This window comes from Patiria miniata, unplaced genomic scaffold (assembly GCF_015706575.1).
Source record: "Patiria miniata isolate m_02_andy unplaced genomic scaffold, ASM1570657v1 HiC_scaffold_4, whole genome shotgun sequence".
In the NCBI taxonomy this organism is placed as follows: Eukaryota; Metazoa; Echinodermata; class Asteroidea; order Valvatida; family Asterinidae; genus Patiria; species Patiria miniata.
Genome location: NW_024037071.1, coordinates 10,376,876 through 10,397,381, shown reverse-complemented (window position 1 = coordinate 10,397,381; position 20,506 = coordinate 10,376,876). Strand labels below are relative to the sequence as shown.

At 41.5% G+C, this 20,506-nt stretch overlaps 1 protein-coding gene and 1 long non-coding RNA gene across 2 annotated transcripts; both read right to left on the bottom strand.

Moving 5' to 3' along the window:
• Positions 1-321: 321 nt before the first annotated feature.
• On the bottom strand, positions 322-14,465 carry LOC119739938. The gene is made up of 5 exons (XR_005272637.1): positions 14,413-14,465; positions 4,326-4,419; positions 3,928-4,044; positions 1,806-1,931; positions 322-1,180 (listed from the first exon to the last, which is right to left on the bottom strand). It is a non-coding gene; the product is annotated as an uncharacterized LOC119739938 (long non-coding RNA).
• LOC119739937 lies at positions 8,825-11,525 on the bottom strand. The gene is made up of 4 exons (XM_038215079.1): positions 11,472-11,525; positions 10,918-11,101; positions 10,356-10,562; positions 8,825-9,963 (listed from the first exon to the last, which is right to left on the bottom strand). Exons 2-4 carry the CDS (start codon positions 11,068-11,070, stop codon positions 9,589-9,591), a joined length of 735 nt encoding a protein of 244 aa, XP_038071007.1. The 5' UTR covers positions 11,071-11,101; positions 11,472-11,525; the 3' UTR covers positions 8,825-9,588.
• Positions 14,466-20,506: the final 6,041 nt, after the last annotated feature.

Here is a 20,506-nt window from a genome sequence, read left to right as displayed (position 1 = left end):
TTTTTGTTATTCAATTCAAGGCCAAAAGAACACCTGTTTTAAACACGCTTATAAACACAATTTTATAATGTAACTGAATAGTGTTTAGGACAAGAGTCTTCAATTATTGAATGGTGCTCAAATATTTGATGTTGAAGCTTGTAGCGCATTCACTGTATTTTGTTTTATTTTGCCAGTTGTCATGTGCTACATTTGGCAGTAATTAGAGTGTGAAAATGGCTCACCCCATTTATTGATTTTTTGTGTATTTTTGAAGACATATTGTAAATAAATTATCGAAGAAGTACATTTTGCCTTCATCTGTTATTATATTTGGGCGTTCTAAATGATGAGACTTGGGACACATTGCGTGTGAGAGGGTAGGAGGGACCCGGGTTTTTGACGATCACTAAAGGACTGTATAATGCGAATTATAAATCTGAGTGCCTTCCTGAAATGACATCACAGAAGCAGCGCCCTTAGTTGTCAAGAAATTCACGGAAAATAGTAAACGTCTGAAGAAGTGCACTTTTTCAATACGATTAACCAAAAAGGGATGACAAATAGGTTACAAAATTAAGAGGAGTAGAAAGTATTACAAAATATGTTCTTAAGAGAATAATATTGCATGAACCCTAAATAAAAACATAGTTGCAAAGATCAATAACTTCAAAATCCGTCCATAACAAAGTGAAATGGTCCAAAAGTTAAGATTCCACCAGGACATTAAAAGATAAGTTTAAGAGATTCCACTACAGCACTAAAACTCAGTAATATCTCAGTAATATATCAGTAATTACTAATATCAGTAATTACTAATATTACTCATATCCCACCGCTGCCATCTGTATCAGTATTGCTGTTGTTTGCATAGATACTCAAAAATACCATTGGCAGCCATCAATACCACCACTGCCACCAGTGTAAATACTACTACTCCTTTTCCCGCCTTGTCACCATATCACAATTATCGCTGCTATTATTACTATCAGCACTCATCCAACAGGACTTAAATTGCTGCTACTATTCCTCACATCGATTTAGTGAACATCGCTCCTACCGTTCTGCATCCAACCGCTGACACCGATGCTTTTACCGTTTGTTTGCTTTTTCACTGGGTACGGTCCGAAACATGTCAGGTGAAGAACGTCACAAGGCTCACAACCGTAACGTAGCGGAGCAGATCAAGTGCGCTGTATACCTGCGAAAAAAAGTATACATCATTATTTCCATCCAAAGGCCTATAAGTCCCCCTTGAGAAAAACTTCTTATGATCAGTTTAAAATCCTCAGCTGGTTGGGGTAATGTACTATACATAGATGTTCCGAGACGAACGTTTAGGTAACGGTTGGCCCTAACCGTCGTCGATCATGTATACTTCAACCTCAATGATGATGGTAACAATTATTCCAAACGTAAATACATGGATTTCAGACCTCAAATAGCATTTAAACAACGGCTTGCGTCAATTTCGTCTTTGGGAGTAAAAAACCTTTATTCTTTACTGCTGATGATCATCGAGTCAGCTTCTTTGTGAAGATTTAACGCCAGTTTTACAGTTCAGGAAGATGCCAGTGTAATGTTGAAATAAAACAATAAACCTTTTTAAGCTGCCACCATTTCAGTCATGTTCCCTGAATCTACTTACAGTACTGAATGATAAATTTTGTTTGTTTGCGAAAAGAAGCCAGACTATTTTTCCTTCCGGCCTCGCTTTGGTTACGTTGATTTGAACGGGGAAAAATTCAAGATGGCCACAACATGATAATGGTCTATTTGTCTTTTGTTCGTTGGAATTTTCTTAAAGTCTAGTAACCCTGACTCACCATAACGGACCACAGTAAGAGGTGACTTGGCAGGGGATTAGACAGGTGTTGATTGGCTAGCATCGCCATTGGCCCAATCAGAATGGTGTCTGGAAGAATCATCGGTGACTTAGTCACGTAAGCGATCTGAAAAAGAAGAACCCAAATGTGGTTCCGAGTCTGGTTTGCTTGTTTTAATGGAACGTAACTTCTAATAAAAAATGTTGGATAAACTGATAGCAAGGATCTGTATAGAATTATAATCGAGTTCATGTACAGGTTGTCCTTGCTCCCACCCCAGGGTTGCATCAAAACAATCCGACAGGGGGCACGCAGCTGATTTTTTGGACACAACTCTAACAAGACATTCAGCTACAATTACGTGAATGGTCAGGAACAAGGCATCTGGCTAAAAGGGGCTAATAAAGGTAACTGCCAATGCATACATTGGCATTTTGTTATGGCATTTTGTTTTACTGTGGAATATTCCCAGCGGATGTCAAACACTTTTGGTACACACCAACGCAAGGGTGCACCCGGTTTATTTATTTATTTATTTATTTATTTTTATTGGTGTGTTGGGTTGTTTGTTTATTTGTTTGTCTGTATAAAAACAAACATATATTGGTAATGAGTATTCTTTTACTTAACCCACTATAAGTTTGTTGGCCATTTTGGATCCTATCAGACCAAACAGAATAAGAAAGACGCAGGGCTGGTACTGGTACAGCTCTGTGGTTTCCTTGGTAACGACCGCCATGACAAGAACCGTACAATGTGCAGGAGTGTGGAGACCACACTGGTGCCCTGTGGAAAATCGCATCCGTTTCAGACGCAGAAAATACGGAGAAATTGAAACCCTGCCTGTTTTGGGTTAGTCTATGTAATAGACTATGGCGGAGCCACGATCTATAATTTTTGAACAGATTCGCTGATTAATTATGCAAGACAACCACATCTTGACCTCCAGATTTTGACCAATCAGCGGGCGCTCTCTATATCGGGTCCTCGGTCATTCACCTGTGTCGCGTCATAGACATGAATAAAAAAACACCTAGACACAGCAACAATGGCTGTGGTCACGCGCTCTGTATAATGTAATGCGATACGCGCCCGGCTGTTGTATTACAAAACACTGCATTCGAATTGACCAATCAAACCGTTAGTTTTGATTTGGGAATGAAATGCGTCACGATTTAGTAAAAAGTCCACTCCAATTTGCTGAGTTGCGATATCGCATAAATATGCATGCTTTGATCAGACGCTTTGATTAGATTAATTTCAGGTTAAAGCAGAGGGTGCCCTTCTTTTGCTCTGTAAATCCACACCTCATTATTCGGCTCGCGAATGCTAGTAAAAAAAAACACTGATTAATATGATTAAAAATAAAGGTTTTGTCCATTTTAACTCAACAGGGTACTACGATTGAATATGATATCAAATTGTCAGTTCAGTGTTAAAAGGACTTTGGAACAATAAACTACCAAAATTCGACAAGAGCTTGCTTTGCTACAGCCCAAATTCTCAAGAGAAATGACGCTCAAATGCCACAAAAAGTAACATAAAATAGACAAAACTGGAACAAAATATAAGAACGGACCAAACGGAAACCGAGGGCCTTCTTTTTTTCTGAGTTTTTATCTTCAGTCAACCTTGCTTAAAATCTATGTATTTTGTGTCAGCTAAGACTCAATGGAACACCGCATGTAATGACTTGCCCGATAAAAAAATAAACTTAAAAAACAAATTAATAAATAAATAAATGAAAGATAATTTGTTAGCACGAAAAAAAATGATTGAAACCAATGTTAATAGTTCGGAATCCATTTCAATTGAAAAGAACTTTAAGAAAATTCACTGTAAAAGGTTGAATGAAACATTGTTAGGCAATGTAACATGCCCAGCATTGGTATGAATTACATCATATTGGGTTGACTTGGGTAAAAACTGTCAAACTATTGGGAAGAATTTGCCCAAGAGTGTAGTCAGTTGATAATTCGACCAGCATTGGTCGAATTATCAACCCATTTTGCCTATTGTTTTTTTACAGTGTACAATCTTTCATGGCAGATCCATTAGAGTCTTTTGCAGAATTTGAAAATGAATGTCAGAAAATGTAATAAAAATGGTGTGTTTAGCTTACCGCTACTGTCAATTTGTTTCCTGGTCTTCAGATGAATACGGCATGGTTGACCAACTTAATGACGGTCATCACTACTGTAGAAATCACCACCATTTCTCTCCACTCCACCCCACACACCTGCGGAATCATCAAGAACATTCGTTACTATCCACGAACCAAATTACAACTATTTTCAAGCCTGCCGGGTAAAAAATATCCGTTGCCCGTCGATTGAGCCTGGTGAACACAGTTCAGATTCCGTCTGAGACGATATTAGCTATTAAGGAATAAATGTTAGTCATTGTGTATTTGCCGAACGGAGTTTCACAGAACGGTTGCCAGTCAGCTGACTGCTGGTTCTGAAGTCATCCGTTCGCAGAGCCCGCTGGTTGCAGTTTTGTCCCTTGCGCCTGCCATACCTTTTGGTCCCAAAATTCTTGTCCGTCCGAGGATAGGATCGCTGTTAACAGGTAACCAAAGCAAAGTGCGAGCTCCGACTCTGTCACGTCTAGCCTGCCAATCCAATACATAAAATGGAACACTACTGTGAATCACGTCAATGAAAGTTAGCTAATGTACTGTACACGGGCCGGCGGGCCATGGGGGCATTCCCCCCCTCCCCCCACAGTTTTTTCATTGCCCCCCACCCCCCAGTTCCCCCCTCCCCTCCCCAACCTTAATTTCTACAAGTATATTAATAATGTTTATTTTCTTCGCTGTTAAGATTCATAAAATTATCACAATGAAAGCATTAGAACATTGGTACTTAAGATAAAACACGCCACACATGCATTAATACAGCCGTAGATAGTGTTCAGCCAATTAACATCTCTATACATTTGTTATACATTTTGTTATACATGTACGTCATTTTGCGGTTTGATACATTTCTCATTCGTAAAACTCTAGTAAAACTCTGCTCTAGTAGCTTATTTCCGGACCATTGGCAATGGTACGCGCGCGCGTTCACAGGCTTGAAAATAAAAATTTTTGGCTGCCCCCCCCCCAAAAAAAAATTCTTTGCTTGCCCCCCCCCCCATTGCCCCCCCGCCCCCTTAATTTTAGAGTCTGACGCCGCCACTGGTTATACGTGCATTTGTGAGGAAACATTTATAAGATTTGAGGCTTTGCATGGTGGGGTATCGGTATCGTTTCGTTTTGCGGTAACACCATGTGGTAATAACTACTGCTTAGAAGATATTAGTTCTGAGAAGAACTTGTCCTGCTTATTATCAACTTGCTAAGTAGTTTTTTGTTCTGTCTAGAACAGTCCTGCTGTAATTTCTAAAAGAACTTGTCTTTGGGGTGAACGTTTCGACTAGCCTGCTCTAGTCATCGTCAGGAGACTGACGATGACTAGAGCAGGCTAGTCGAAACGTTGAGACCAAAGACAAGTTCTTTTAGAACTTACAGCAGGACTGTTCTAAACAGAACAAAAAACTACTTAGCAAGTTGATAATAAGCAGGACAAGTTCTTCTCAGAACTAATATCTTCTAAGCAGTAGTTATTACCACATGGTGTTACCGCAAAACGAAACGATAGGAAACATTTAGGCAAAGTTAAAAAAAAACCAAGTTTCTCGTCCCCGCCCGCTTCCTTTTTGGAGGCCGCCTGGATTTTTTTATTATTTTTTATTTTTGAAAAATGCAGTAAAAACACTGAAAAAGTCCACAAATTCATCGGAAAATAATACTTGCGAAATATGGGAGTCGAAGTTTTCAGTATAGACTCTGTCGGTCACTTCGTGCACCACACAATATCGACGTGTGATCGCTACCCCTGCGACAGTGCGAGCATGGCGAGTTCACAACAAAACTCACCCACTTGGTTCCCAGACCAACAGATTCTGACTATTCCTGATGAATCTACGCGCCCATTGAGTCGAGGCTGAGACGGGAGTGTCAGGAATAATTGTCAGGTCTAGGGAACCAGACTACGTACATGTATGTTTATAGATAGTTTTAGACTACAGTCGTTTGAAAATTCAACCGGAATCTGTCTGCCGTACTGTATGCGGTTAATGCTGACTTCGAAGCCAGAATGCAACCAGTATGAGACTAGCTCACGCTGGAGCATGTGCTTAAAGAATTCGCTCGCGCGGCCGATGTTTTCACTAGCACTAGTCATGCTAGTAGCAGTCACTCAGTGCATTCCATGCATTCATCAACAAGAAATTAAAGCCCGAATCTTCATTTTGTTTTGTTTGATTTCATCACAATGGTTTTCGTTTGCGTTTCCTTACGAACCAAAATTAAAGTTATAAAACCGTGGTATGCACGGACAGTATTTGATGGCAAGACGACACTCGGTGATCTTTTCGATGCATTTGCAGGTAAAGTCTGTGTACAGGTGTAGTAGAATTAATATAGACTTGCAAAAATAAACTGACCAATTATATAGAATAAAAACATTGCCTCAAATATTTGCAATCAATCTTCATATGTTTATGACAAAAAACCCAAAACCCACATTCTTAATAGCTTGGCATTTACTCTTTTAGGTTTTGAGAGTTGACATTTGGTGCTTGATTTTATCTGTAAAATCACTCATCCAAAATGAATCACGACTTTTGGTGGTTAAAGCAAATGCATCTAAAACTGTTCTTGGTAGACCAATATAACTCTAAAGGACAATGTAAATATGTTCAGTTCTCTTGTCCAACTTGTCTTTCATTTTAAAAGTGTCTTTGAACAGTGGAAACACCAAAGGTTGCAGGAAATTTTAAAATGGCGGCCATCTTGGAAAAAAAAAACCTCTTCCTCCTATTTTTCAAAAACCCGGACGAGAAACTTTTATTTATTTTACTCGGCCTTAAAGGGGTACTAAGTCCTGAAATCCCAGAAAATTTTATGTTTTGGATTGTATACTTAGGCAAAGTAAAAAAAAAAGTTTCTCGTCCCCGCCCGCTTCCTTTTTGGAGGCTGCCTGGATTTTTTTTATTATTTTATATTTTTGAAAAATGCTGTAAAAACACTGAAATAGTCCACAAATTCATCGGAAAATAATACTTGCGAAATATGGGAGTCGAGGTTTTCAGTATAGACTCTGTCGGTCACTTTGTACACCACATAATTTCGACGTGTGATCGCTACCCCTGCGACAGTGCGAGCATGGCGAGTTCACAACAAAACTCACCCACTTGGTTCCAAGACCAACAGATTCTGACTATTCCTGATGAATCTACGCGCCCATGGAGTCGAGGCTGAGACGTGAGCGTCAGGAATAATTGTCAGGTCTAGGGAACCAGACTACGTACATGTATGTCTATTGATAGTTTAAGACTACAGTCGTTTGAAAATTCAACCGGAATCTGACTTCAAAGCCAGAATGCAACCGGTATGATGAGACTAGCTCACGCTGGAGCATGTGTTTAAAGAATTTGCTCGCGCGACTTTTGGCGGTAAAGCAAATGCATCTAAAACTGTTCTTGGGTGTGTTCTTATTCCTCCATGGTAGACCAATACAACTCTAAAGGACACTGTTAATATGTTCAGTTCTCTTGTCCAACTTGTCTTTCATTTTAAAAGTGTCTTTGAACATTGGAAACACCAACGGTTGCAGGAAATTTTAAAATGGTGGCCATCTTGAAAAAATAAAAAATAAAAAATAAAAAGCCCCTCTTCCTCCTATTTTTCAAAAACCCGGACGAGAAACTTTTTTTTCTTTTTTTTTACTCGGCCTTATTTTATGGTTAATAAAAAGGGGGTATAATCCTCAGCCATCATTCCGATGCACCTCCTAAAATGGATGGAAATAAATAGACGTTGGGATTGATGACAAAGTTTCTGTTTCAGGATTCTGGGCCTGTTTATCAGGGGTAACAATACCGTAATCGACCACAATAATCTTCATCTCCTTCAATGCTTAGAATAAGGCAAATTCAATGTATGTTACCATATCTATGTAGGAGAATGACTTTAAGTGTTATTGTGTTTTTATTGAGATTCATCATTAATCACGAGAGGGGGCTATATCACTGCTACAATAACGGTACACGATCTGGGCGCATGGGTGTCAGGTCAACTCGCCCCCTGGCCGACTCGCCGCTTACCGACTCGCCCCCTACCGACTCCCTTCATAGCCGACTCGCCCCCTGACCGACTCGCCTCCTGACCGACTCGCCCCCTGGAAAAAGATGCACCGTACGGGGACATTGTGAAAAAAAAATAAAGACCGTGGAGGAGAACACATTGTCGAAACGTGAAACTTAATGGAGCCACATTATTCAAACGCCATTTTGAAGGTTTCCTGTACAAATGCAAACAAACTTTTGATCCTTTTAATTTTGGTTGAAAACACCTTAGCACATATTGATTTTTCGCGGAGTGGGGTTTTTCGCTTAATTTTTCGCGGAGTGCCCGTGGCTTTGGGCCCGTGGGGCTAGCGCCTGTACTGTGTGCATAGCGTTCACGGTGATATACCCGCGCTCACCGTTTGTCAATAATGCCATTACTTGTCTAGCTCGACTCGGGGTTCTTAGTTTCCAAACAAAAAATTCAGTTTTAAAAAATATTTTTAGATAAAATGATATAAATTTGAAAAAAAAAATTGGTTTTTTTGGTTTAGTGGTGTTCTTTTTAAACATACCGAACGGTTTTGAAAAAGTTATAAAAGAGGCTCAGAAATAGCACTTTCAGAAACAAATTTTGAATTGGGCAATCGTAATAGTTCAATCCCCAAAAGTCTGATAACGAAGCTAATTTGTTGGACCCTCTACTCTTAGCGGTAAGTGAGTGTCTTGTTTTATTATTTATATGGTTTAAATACCATTTATTGTTGTTATTGTGTAGTGGAATTCAAAGTATCCGAAAGGCCTAGTTGGTTGATACTGTAATTATTATAATTATTATATTGCAGACCTTAGCCTAAGCAAAAAACCAAGGAAAATCAAAATACAAGGAGAACAATGAACAGTTTTTTGTCAAGTGTTATTATGACATCTTCTCACCATTTTTCTCTCAGGCCTGATGTACTAGGCTACCAGGGACTACTATATACTAGGGACATTCGAAATAAATTAGCACTTCATAAAATTTGAAAGACAAAAGTAAACGCATAATACTGAAGTTATGGATTCGTGAAGGGTTGATTATAATTACATTCCTTAATTGTCATTATTTATACTGAAGTTGTAAACGCACAATACTGAAGTTATAGATTCGTGAAGGGTTGATTATAATTACATTCCTTAACTTACATTATTTATACTGAAGTTGGATTCGTGAAGTCATATCCCTCACTAGGATACCATTCGGGACATGCATTCGAAATAAATTCGCACTTCATAAAATTTGAAAAACAAAAGTAAACGCACAACACTGAAGTTATGGATTTGTGAAGGGTTAATTATAATTACTTTCCTTAACTGTCATTATTTATACTGAAGTTGTAAACGCACAATACTGAAGTTATAGATTCGTGTAGGGTTAATTATAATTACTTTCCTTAACTGTTATTCAGGATGTCGTGTTGACCTCAGAATGTAAAAGTAAACGCATAATACCGAAGTTATATATTCGTAAAGGGTTGATTATAATTACATTCCTTAACTGTCATTATTTATACTGAAGTTGTAAACGCACAATACTGAAGTTAAAGATTCGTGAAGGTTTGATTATAATTACATTTCTTAACTGTCATTATTTAGAATGGACTATGAACCTCAGAATGGACTCTGTGCATTACTTGTCATCTGGCGCCTGTCCGACGATGTTGGCAGCTGCACGTAGTAGGTGTTTAGCTGTCCGCTGCCCACTTACGAACTCATCCCAGAGGGCGAAGAGTCGGGCCTGCTGACTTCTCCATTGTCGCCGCTGAAACTTGCTGAGTTTCTTCTCAGAAACAAGCCGCATTTGGATGCCGACAGAGAGAGCCTCCCGGTGCAGGGCTGATATAAGCTCGTAGAGGGTCAGGTTGGCTCGGCCCGTCTTCCAATTGAGGCGGCTGTGCCAACCTTCCACGTCGTTGTTGGTTCGGATGCTCGACAGGAAGGTTGACCAGGAAGACGGCGTCCAGACATCTGACGTTATCCACGTGTCGTGCACGTACTTGAACACCTGAAGAAGATGGAAATCATGAAAAGGATATGTATCAGAATTAGTTAAGGTTGACATAGCATACTATTATCGGAACGCTGAGTCTTCTCAAACAACTGCTTCATTTCAGGTAATCAAAACATGACCACAACGCGAACCGTTCATTATACTGCCATGCAAAGTTTCAACTCTTCTCTGATATGTATATGCAAGACTTTTTTTAAGGTTGGCCCACAACGGAAACTGTTCTCATACTACCATGCAAAGTTTCAAATATTTTCTGATATGTATGCAAGATATGTATGCAATACTATTTTTTAGTGATTCCGAAAAGGTTGGCCTAGACGCCGGGAACATTGACGAATCTCAACAATGCACAATTTCAAACTACTTCAATTTCAAATTAGGTCTACCTGCTGAAGCAGAGGCCCCTCTGCTCGTTCCCGCAACGACTGGAAAACTGTCTCGATGATCTCCGCGGGGAGGCAGGGTAGGGTCATTAGTTCCTTCAGCAGTTGATGGACATCCTTGGACTGCTTATACGCTGTCTGAAGACCGAGTACCTGGATCTTCCGCCACACGGCCTGTTTCCAATGAAACGAGCAGCCCAGGCGTTTAACCTGTTGAAAAACAAAGAAGATGTAAGTATTGGGCCCACTTCAAACGTCGACTTTCTGACGTGCCTAATTCAAATAATGACCCCAAAGTTGACAGGGCAGAAGTTGACAGGCCTTAGTGCACAATAATGCGTGCAACCTCGCGGAACAAGTTGATTATTAAGTTCTTATTCTCATGTACATGTACTATTTTGTTGCCAAATTAATACAGCCGAACACTGATAAAAAATGTTAATACTACATCATGCTTTTAACACACTTCTTTTATCTGTTTTCATTATTTTCCTTGGTCTTTTGTAAATCCTGAACAAATTTGAAGTGATAATTTTTTTCCTCATCTTAGAACAGGATTTAATACCTGCGGGAATACGGCTGACAAGGCCTTCCAGATGCCTGCCTCAAAGTCCACCATCGCCTCTTGGAGCTCCAACTCATCCGGCAGGGCCTTCTTCACCGCCCGCAGAACGGCTTTGTAGTCACCTGCTTTCTTGCCCGACATCAACGCGTACATCACCGGCACCTGCTTGCAGACATCATCGCTCCTGACGAAGCAATGAACAGTTAGGCCAAAAAAAAGTCTCCGGTTTCTGGTATGCGCGCGCGTCGCCGTAGCCATGCGCGTCGGCAAAATGAAAAAGTTTTTTTTTCAATGAAAGATGATGTCTCAAAACCGCCAAACTCACTGGTTTGACTGGAATTCTGCTGCTGCGCAATTTCAACGTGTTTTTAGATGGGGTTATGATCGAGAATAAGCTTTATGTGGCGTCTCTGGACTCCCATATATTTGCACTAAGTTTAGTCGGGCACCATTTGCAGTCATCAGCCGACATTTGAAGCACATTTGAAGCAAAAGAGTCGGGTAAAAAAGAAAAAAGCCGCGTCGCCGCACCACTTTTTGGACAAGCTCCATACCAGAAACCGGAGACTTTTTTTTGGCCTTAGGAGCTGGTAGAAGGGCTTCTTCACCAAGGGCGGATCCAGGGGGGGGGGGCCAAAGGGGGCCATGGCCCCCCCCCCCCCCCCCCCAACGAAACCAATTTTTTTTTTTTTTTAATGTGACATCGCAATAAAGGCAGGCAATGAGTACACCACCATCTTTTCCTCAAAAAAAATTGGTTAAAGTGGTCAGAAATTGCCTCAGATCGCACCACAGAGCATCTAGAATCCAAAAAATTTTCGGGGCCCTCGCGGGCCCCGAACCCCACGCCGTAATTTGTTAGACCCACTTTTTGGGGGGACCAAAATTTTTTTTGGCCCCCCCCAAAATTGTGCTCTGGATCCGCCCTTGTTCTTCACCACCTTGAACGTATACCGTCGATGTACCAACGGCGAGCCCTCGTCACGACCTGCAACTGCTCTGGGATGGCGAAGACGATGTGACGGCGGCCATTGTGCCTAACAATGTCCTTCAGGAGAAATTCTGTAGAAAATAAATGATATTGAAAATCAAAAAGTGGTCTAAAAATATGAAATCATCTACGCACATGCGGTCCGTTCACGGTGACTGCCAGGGGGCGACAGGTATCGGTGGTAATAATGATGGAGTAATATGGAGTAATATGAATGTTTCACGATTCTCATTTTTTTTTTCGAATGTAAACCACTGTCCGATTCAAAGTGATCCGTCTTTAAGTTTCCTATTTCGTTTCGGAATCCTTTTGAAATTGCCATATTGAAACAATGTACAACAATTTGGATTAGGCCTAAATATAGATTTTGTTCATCGAAGCGGTTACAGTTTCCAACCACTGCATACCTTACGACAAAATACGTGTGCATGAAATGTAATGCAATAATATTTTTAAAAAAATAATAATACTTACCCGATGGGATGAAATCAACAGCCAGATCAAACGCCAAATCTGAAGGATGCACGGGTCGTTGTGATGCCTTGCACGATTAGCTGTGCGCACCAGGCAGGTTTACTTGGGCAGAAACGGCACAGCTCTGTCTGGCTTCACCGACTCGAGAAGAACGTCCTCTACGATGGCTGTGGAGGGGAACACAGAGGGTCCAGCAAATCAGCTTTGTTATCTGAGTTTTGGGATTGAACTATTACAATTGCCCAATTCAAAATTTGGTTCTGCAAGTTCCATTTCTGAGCCTCTTTTATAACTTTTTCAAAACCTTTCGGTATGTTTGATAAGAACACCACTAAACCAAAAAATGAAAAACATTTTTGATTTTTCAAATATACATCATTTATTCTGAAAAAATATTTTTTAATGAAACTGAGGACCCAGAGTCGAGATTTACAATTATTAAATTATGTCATTGACAAACGGTGAACGCGGGTATACCTGCCGCGCGCCGGCACCCGCCGTACCGGTACCTGTCGCGCGCCGGCACCCACCGGTACCTGCCGTGCCCGCCGGAAGTCACCGTGAACGCTACTACGCGCACATCGAGTCGGTCAGGGGGCAAGTCGGTCAGGGGGCAAGTCGGTCAGGGGGCGAGTCGGTAAGAGGCAAGTCGGCCAGGGGGCGAGTTGACCTGAATCGGTGCATGATATTCTAAATATAGCGCACTGTATGGGCTTCGAAAGTGCGTGACCTCGGGTCAACTTTAGACAATAGAAGTGTGCGTCTCGTAGGGTCGTGCATAGCCTTGGTCAATGCTCTCCTCGTTATTCGTCCCGTACGCGGTCAATCGTCGGCATATATCCTCACGCGCTATGCACATGTATGCATGTAAAAATACAGCGCGAACAGCGACCTCACGCGGCCACTATTTTTATGCAAATCAGTTGAAGACGAAGTCGAGCCTTGGTTCAATCGTCCATGTGAGGTTTTGGGGGTGGTGCTCATTATGTTAATAGCCTTAGCTGACCTTAAATGTCGTTTTCTTATTGGTCGATCGTTGCGTGGAAACTTGCATAGTGAAACGTGGCACCGTACATAATCCATACACGTACACATTGTGTGTCTCTGCACACGGCACCAATGCACAAAAACTGTGGTTCATGTCACGTCCGCAAAAGGTGGAATAGCTGCAAATAATTTGATGACGTCCGGATTTACCAAGGTGTGATTGGACACTCCACATATTAGCCCCGCCTATACTTATCTGTATTCGCATACGAGGTCGTGCGCTGGAAATCTAGCGCAAAGTAAAGAAAAAATAAGCTTTTGCCGACGATTGAACCAAGGCTCGACTTCGTCTTCACCTGATTTGCATAAAAATAGTGGCCGCGTGAGGTCGCTGTTTGCGCTGTATTTTTACATGCATGTGCATAGCGCGTGAGGATATATGCCGACGATTGACCGCGTACGGGACGAATAACGAGGAGAGCATTGACCAAGGCTAGGTCGTGCATAAAGTTGTCGTTTTGGGGGTAAGTGTGGAAAAAGCATGGCGTCCGAGTAGTGGTGGGAATCAGTACACAAAATCAGCCCGAATGATTGGGGGAGAAACAATCACCACAGCTGACTGGAATCCGGAACCCGAAATCTTCTAATTCTCCTAATTAATAACAGAGTGTCGTCAAGAATAAAATAGTACTGCTAAATCTTTCGTGAAATCAACAGTAACCTGTGTCTACTGAGTACATCATTTGCATCAGGACAGTCTTTGTCAATATAGACCCCGGAACCCCCTGATTCCACACGGGATCAAATAATACTACATCTATAACAATATTGAAACACTATACTTGCAAGGTCTACAACTTGGCACCCGATTAATTGCCTATTTATTTTTGTTTCTAAATAGCCAGACCCATACCCTATCACTAATAAGCATCAGAGGCCATGTTTAAAGGTCTACTTCAATCAACATAAATATCTTCCAAAGTACACCCATGTCTGTAAATCACAGACCCTATAAATGCATCGGCAGTTCATCAATACTCGACGTTCCAAATCTGACCACTCCGGAGATGTACTCTCTAAATTCCAAAGAGTGAAATTAGGGACTAGACGTTTTAGAGTGAAAAACACTCTCATTTTCGATTGAAATAGTCTGAAAAATGAACCACTTAAGTCGAAACACGAGTGAAAACTCGATCTTTACGATTGAAGAAATTTCGCTCTTAAACGTCTAGTCCCTAGTTTCCGACAGTGTAGTAGGGTCCAAAACATAAGTTCCGTGACCATTCTCTGGCTAGGATGGTTTGACGATGGATTTGCCTTCTATGGACCATTTATAAAGAAATTAGCCCCCCGGTCCCTCCCAAAAATCCCGGCATTTTTCGCTAGGGGGCCAAATCCAAGATGGCCGCCGGCGCCATCTTGAAAAATTAACTTTTGAACCAGAGCACCCAGAATCATGTATGAAGACACTTTTTCAGGTAAGTCGACCATGAGGATTCCGATTCCGACATCAGTTTGACGCTATGGCATCATTTTGATCCAGAAATCCAAGATAACCCCTATTTGATAGAGCAAAAACATAACTTTTGAACGGGAGCACCTAGGATCATGAATGAACACATTATTTTGGCAAAATCGTTGTGCTGATGCAATTTAAGAAGGTCCTGGACCCATCCAGCATAAGGTGCAAGGTCCTAATGGGATCGAGGGCCATATTGGCTGGATTTTGTATAAACTTGTTTAGCACAACAACGTTCTGAGTTGTTTTAACAAAGCACACTTCCTTTTTTAGGTTGTGTCCCTAATGAGGCTACGGCATGTCATCATCATCATCATCATCATCATCATCATCATCATCATCATCATAATCACTACATATATGTTGGCACCAAATTGTTCTTTTTTTATATATTTTATATCACAAACACTTCCGATACTTCTTACTGTTATACGTTTCCTGGAGTACACGTACTGCAATGATGCTGTGGTTTCGGTGGTTTAATTGAAATGAATTGGGAACAGGCATGTATCTTTCGACAATGTCCATCGTTCCATGTGTCTTCCAGTGTGGTAGGCTTTGCGACAAGACCACCGATTCTATGACCTCAAATGAGAGGTTGGAAAATCCCAAGAAAAAGGCCCTGTAATGGAGCGGTCCGCACAAGTTTGGAGATGTCCACGCAACTGACAATTCGGATAAAAGCCCTGTCGGACAATATCTGTCCATGATGCATGTAGCTTGACTTTATGAAATACCAAGTAACTTGAACAGGCCAACAAAAGACAAGAAAAACAAGAGGTTGATAAATGCCAATTTCAGTCTTTGTCTATACCTGTTGTCTAGTTCTGTTGCCCAGCTGCGGCTTCAGCTGCCAATGAGCTGCCATCGAGTTTGGGGGCAATACATCATAAAACAAAGTGCTAATGGTGCTGTAAGACAGATTCAGCAAAGCACCCAGAATCAAAGCCAATCCTGATTTCGTACGATCACGCCAGCTTTCAAGAGACAGAGTGGCCTTGGAAGATCAGAGCCTGCAAGACAGAATCAACTGTCTGATCGATCCTGCAGCAGATCAGCCATACGCGCTTGAAATCAGATATCACCTCAAATGTCGTTTGAAATAATGCGTAGCTATCAGAAAATAAGTGAAGATGACAAACTCCCACGCATGCTCAATGTAACTCTCTATAAGGTTCAGACCATCTTCTTTGGTTATATAAGTATAAGTTATAACAGTAACCCTAACCCTAATCCCAACATCCAGGGTCAAGTCATCCTATATAAAAGATATCCTAACCCAGGAGTTTGAGGGCAAGATCGGCTTCCGCTCCAACCCTCGGAGTGATCTAATCCATGACACGTCGGGGGGGGGGGGTCTTGTAGAAACAGCTCTGTCCTCTATTGGTGTCAGCATAGTAGTAAGCAATTAGTGTGCAATGTGGCTGAGCGGCTCAAAGATGTCATCAGTTCAGGAAATCGCTGATGAAGAACCAATCATCAGTGACATTGACACTGATGACTTTCTCAACAACAACTTTATAGGAGGAGGAAATGCACCGCTGTAACTTGATGTTTCTGCAGCGTCTAGAACCTCTTGTACATTAGAAAAAGGCAAATATCCAGGATGAGCAAATATAAATCACAAATACTGGCTGATGAGGAGGCTGAGATGAAAGCAGGTACGTCATAAAGGACCACACGGCGCTGTGAGCCGCCCATCCACCCTAATCATGCAACGTACAGAGCCATGCTCTTAGTGCCGATGATTAAGACAGCTTGTCTTTGACATGATTCACAACTGACTTGTTGGGCAGTCAGTGTAAGCCTTGCGCTTCCCCTGCTCCATATTCAAGCCATCATGACTCCGAATAGTTTGCTCGGCTGCATCTGGTTGCCATTCATTGATGCTTGGTTCTCCTTCAGCGATCTCCTCAGGAGAGACAGAGCACCGCTCCTGGTCATGCATGGTCTAAAGGCCGCGGAGGAGAAGCACATTTAGGTAGCTGATCCCCATGCCAAGCTTGTAGTAAGAGTCAATAAGCTCCTTGCTGTAAGTTATCCCGAGAAGGGTGACGGTTGCATTTCTGGCAGATGTGGTTGGTAGCTTTATGACATACTGTGTGATGAGAGAGGTGAGAGGGGGAGTGACAGATCTACCCCCTCTTCCCACGCAAAGCAGATTGCAAGCAGAACTCCTTCTCCTCCTGCTCTAGCTTCTTGACCCTCGGTGCCTATCAGCCACATTGTGCACCAGTTGCTATCTGCTATGCTGACACCGATGGAGGACAGTGCTGCTTCGACATAAGAACCACCTTCCCCCCACAGACGCGTCACAGTCTAGGTCGCTCTGTCTCCTTCGAGGATGGGAGTGGAAGGCAATCTTTCCCTCGCATGATGTTGGGAAGCCATACACACAGAGAAGGTTTATCCTGTCATCTCTGAGGAGGCTCTAAAGTGCCCTTAGCTTTTGTCCTCAAAGATAACTGTTCTGATGTGGTCAAAGAAGATCGTTTGATCCTCATGGAGAAAGGCATGGAGCATTCGTGAGAGTTTGTCATCTTCACTTATTTTCTGATAGCTACGCACATCATTTCAAACGACATTTGAGGGTGATATCTGATCTCAAGTGCATAGGGGTGATCATAATGCAGGATCGATCAGACAGTCGATTTTGTCTTGCAAGCTCTGATCATCCATGGTTAATGTGTGTCTCTTGAAATCTGGCCATGCGTGATCATACGAAATTAGGATTGGCTTTGATTCTGGGTGCTTTGCTTAATTCATGTTACATTTTGTTTTATGATGCATTGCCCCCAGACTCGATTGCAGCTCCTTGGCAGCTGAAGCCACAGCTGGGCAACAGAACTAGACAACAGACATAGACAAAGACTGAGATTGACATTCGTCAACCTCTCTTTTTCTTTTTTTGTAGGTCTGTTTCAAGTTTCTTGTCTAGTTTCTTGGTGTTTTAAAAGGTCAACCTAAATGTATCACAGACACACTGTCAGACAGGACATTTATTGCAAATGACAGTTCTGACCGCTCCATTACAGGACCTTTTTCTTGATTTTCCCACATCTCAATTGAGGTAATCGGTGATCGGTGGCCTACTCGCAAAGCCTACCACACTGGAGGACACATTGAACAGTGGACATTGTCGTAAGCTATGTTCTCAATTCACATCACAAACCAGGGAAACCACAGCATCATTACAGTGCGCGTACCAATCCGAGGAGTCAATAACAGTAAGAAGTAGCAGTGTTTGTGATATAAAATATATAAAAAGCGAATAATTTGGTGCCAATATAATAATTCAGTGTGATGATTATGATGATTGCCGTAGTCAGTGGGGACAAATCTGAAAATGAAGTGTGCTTTGTTAAAACAAGACAAAACTTCATTGTGCTAATCATTTTTAAAACCAGCTGATATGGCCCTCGATCCCATTCGGACCTCACTCCTTAATAAGAACCATTGACCATCATGTCTGGCTGCGGGGTTCTCGCTCCATTTATGCTGGATGGGTCCAGGACCTTCTTAAATTGCATCAGCACAACGATTTTGCCAAAATAATGTGTTCATTCATGATTCTAGGTGCTCCCGTTTGAAATTTATGTTTTTGCTCTATCGAATGGGGGTCATCTTGGATTTCTGGGTCAAAATGACGTCATAGCGTCAAACTGATGTCGGAATCGGAATCCTCATGGTCGACTCACCTGAAAAAGTGTCTTCATACATGATTCTAGGTGCTCTGGTTCAAAAGTTAATTTTTCAAGATGGCGCTGGCGGCCATCTTGGATTTGGCCCCCTAGCAAAAAATGCTGGAATTTTTGGGAGGGACCGGGGGGCTAATTTCTTTATAAATGGTCCATAGAAGTCAAATCCATCGTCAAACCATCCTAGCCAGAGAATGGTCACGGAACTTATGTTTTGGACCCAACTAGTGGGATTGAATCTTCACTCGAATGGAGTGAATTTTCACTCTTTGGAATTTAGAGAGTAGGTCTGCCATTGCGCTGTGAAGAACATGAACATCGTCGTAAGCATCAATGTTAAAAATAGCTCCGGCCTTTGACCAATCCGCATGCAGATAGCCATCTCGATTGTCACGAAGACTGTTAGTGGTGTTAGAATGACACAGAAAAAAATACATGATATAGCACTGCGGAATAAAAACTTCACAAAAGGGAAGAAAATCAAGTTTGTTATAAAATCAGAAAAGGTTACTTACAAATCAGAAAAAAACTAAGTTACAAATCAGAAAAAAAGATTATTTACATAAAAGATAAAAGTTAGTTACAAATCAGATAACAGTCACTTACCACTCTCTAAATTCCAAAGAGTGAAATTAGGGACTAGACGATTTAGAGTGAAAATCACTCTCATGTTTGATTGAAATAGTCTGAAAAAAGAACCACTTCAGACGAAACTCGAGTGAACACTCAATCTTTACGATTGAAGAAATTTCACTCTAAAACTTCTAGACCCTAGTTTCCGACTGTGGGAGTGAATCTTCACTCGAATGGAGTGAATTTTCACTTTTTGGCATTTAGAGAGAAATAAAAGAAATACTTTGTCACACTGTTTCCTTTAGCCGAACGTGCATGGCCTTCAAGTTGTCACTGCTTGAACCCTTTGTGGGACATATAATCTGAAGGCTTTTTGTGTTTCTCTCAAACCCATAATGGTCCTGTTTTTCGTTCTACTGGTGTCATTTATTAGCACATTTTTGGAGGGGGGAATGGCCCCAGTTGGACCCTCCCGCCCGGATCCGCCAATATGCTTGGTGGTGCACTGTATCGTCCATCTAGTCTGCTTTCCTGACCTAACAACCTTCCCAGCCCCCGTTCTCGCAGAAGTGAGTTTCGATGTAAATAATTTAAAAGAAAAAATGCAAGACTGATTAAAGGCATTACATTTACAGACATTGCTTACGCTTGCGCTTTTCTTTAACCTAAATCGCAGGTTTCAACTAGTGATCGGCAAACTTCAGACATTTTCAGAAACTGGAAGATTCCCTGTCCCTTTTGGTCACGCGATATTAGCGCCTCGACCTTGGCTTCCAACCGTCAAAATATTCGGTATCTTTAGGTCTATAGAAACCAGACTAATGTGCATCGATTTCCCCCAAGCAAACCTGAAAATGATGCCCCAACACCCTTCCTTATCTCTTGCCATTGCCCTTCCACATCGTTTCGTATTTTCTGATATAAGAAAATGGTCATTGCGGCTAGTCCACACGCCCACCGAGGAACCTGGAGGAGAGAAAATTGAGGGAGGGTTATAATAATAATAATACCGGAGTCTTATAGCGCACGTATCTACCATCAATAAATTAGGTACTCAAGGCGCTGGAGATTATGTCTATTACTAAATACAGGTACGGTAAATGAAATCTTTTTGGCACTCTCACTTCACAGATGAAAATAACATTCTTGACAAAGTGTTTGAGGAATTTAACATGAGAACAGATGCCTTTGATCGAGAGGAATACAATGCCGCAAAGAAAAACATCGCTGAAGGTAAGAGTCCAGGAGAAAATGATATCCCTCCAGAAGTACTCAAAAGGTGTGGTCTGGATGATATCATTCTCAACTTCTGCAATGATCCTTTGCTGAAAGGCAGATAACCAGATC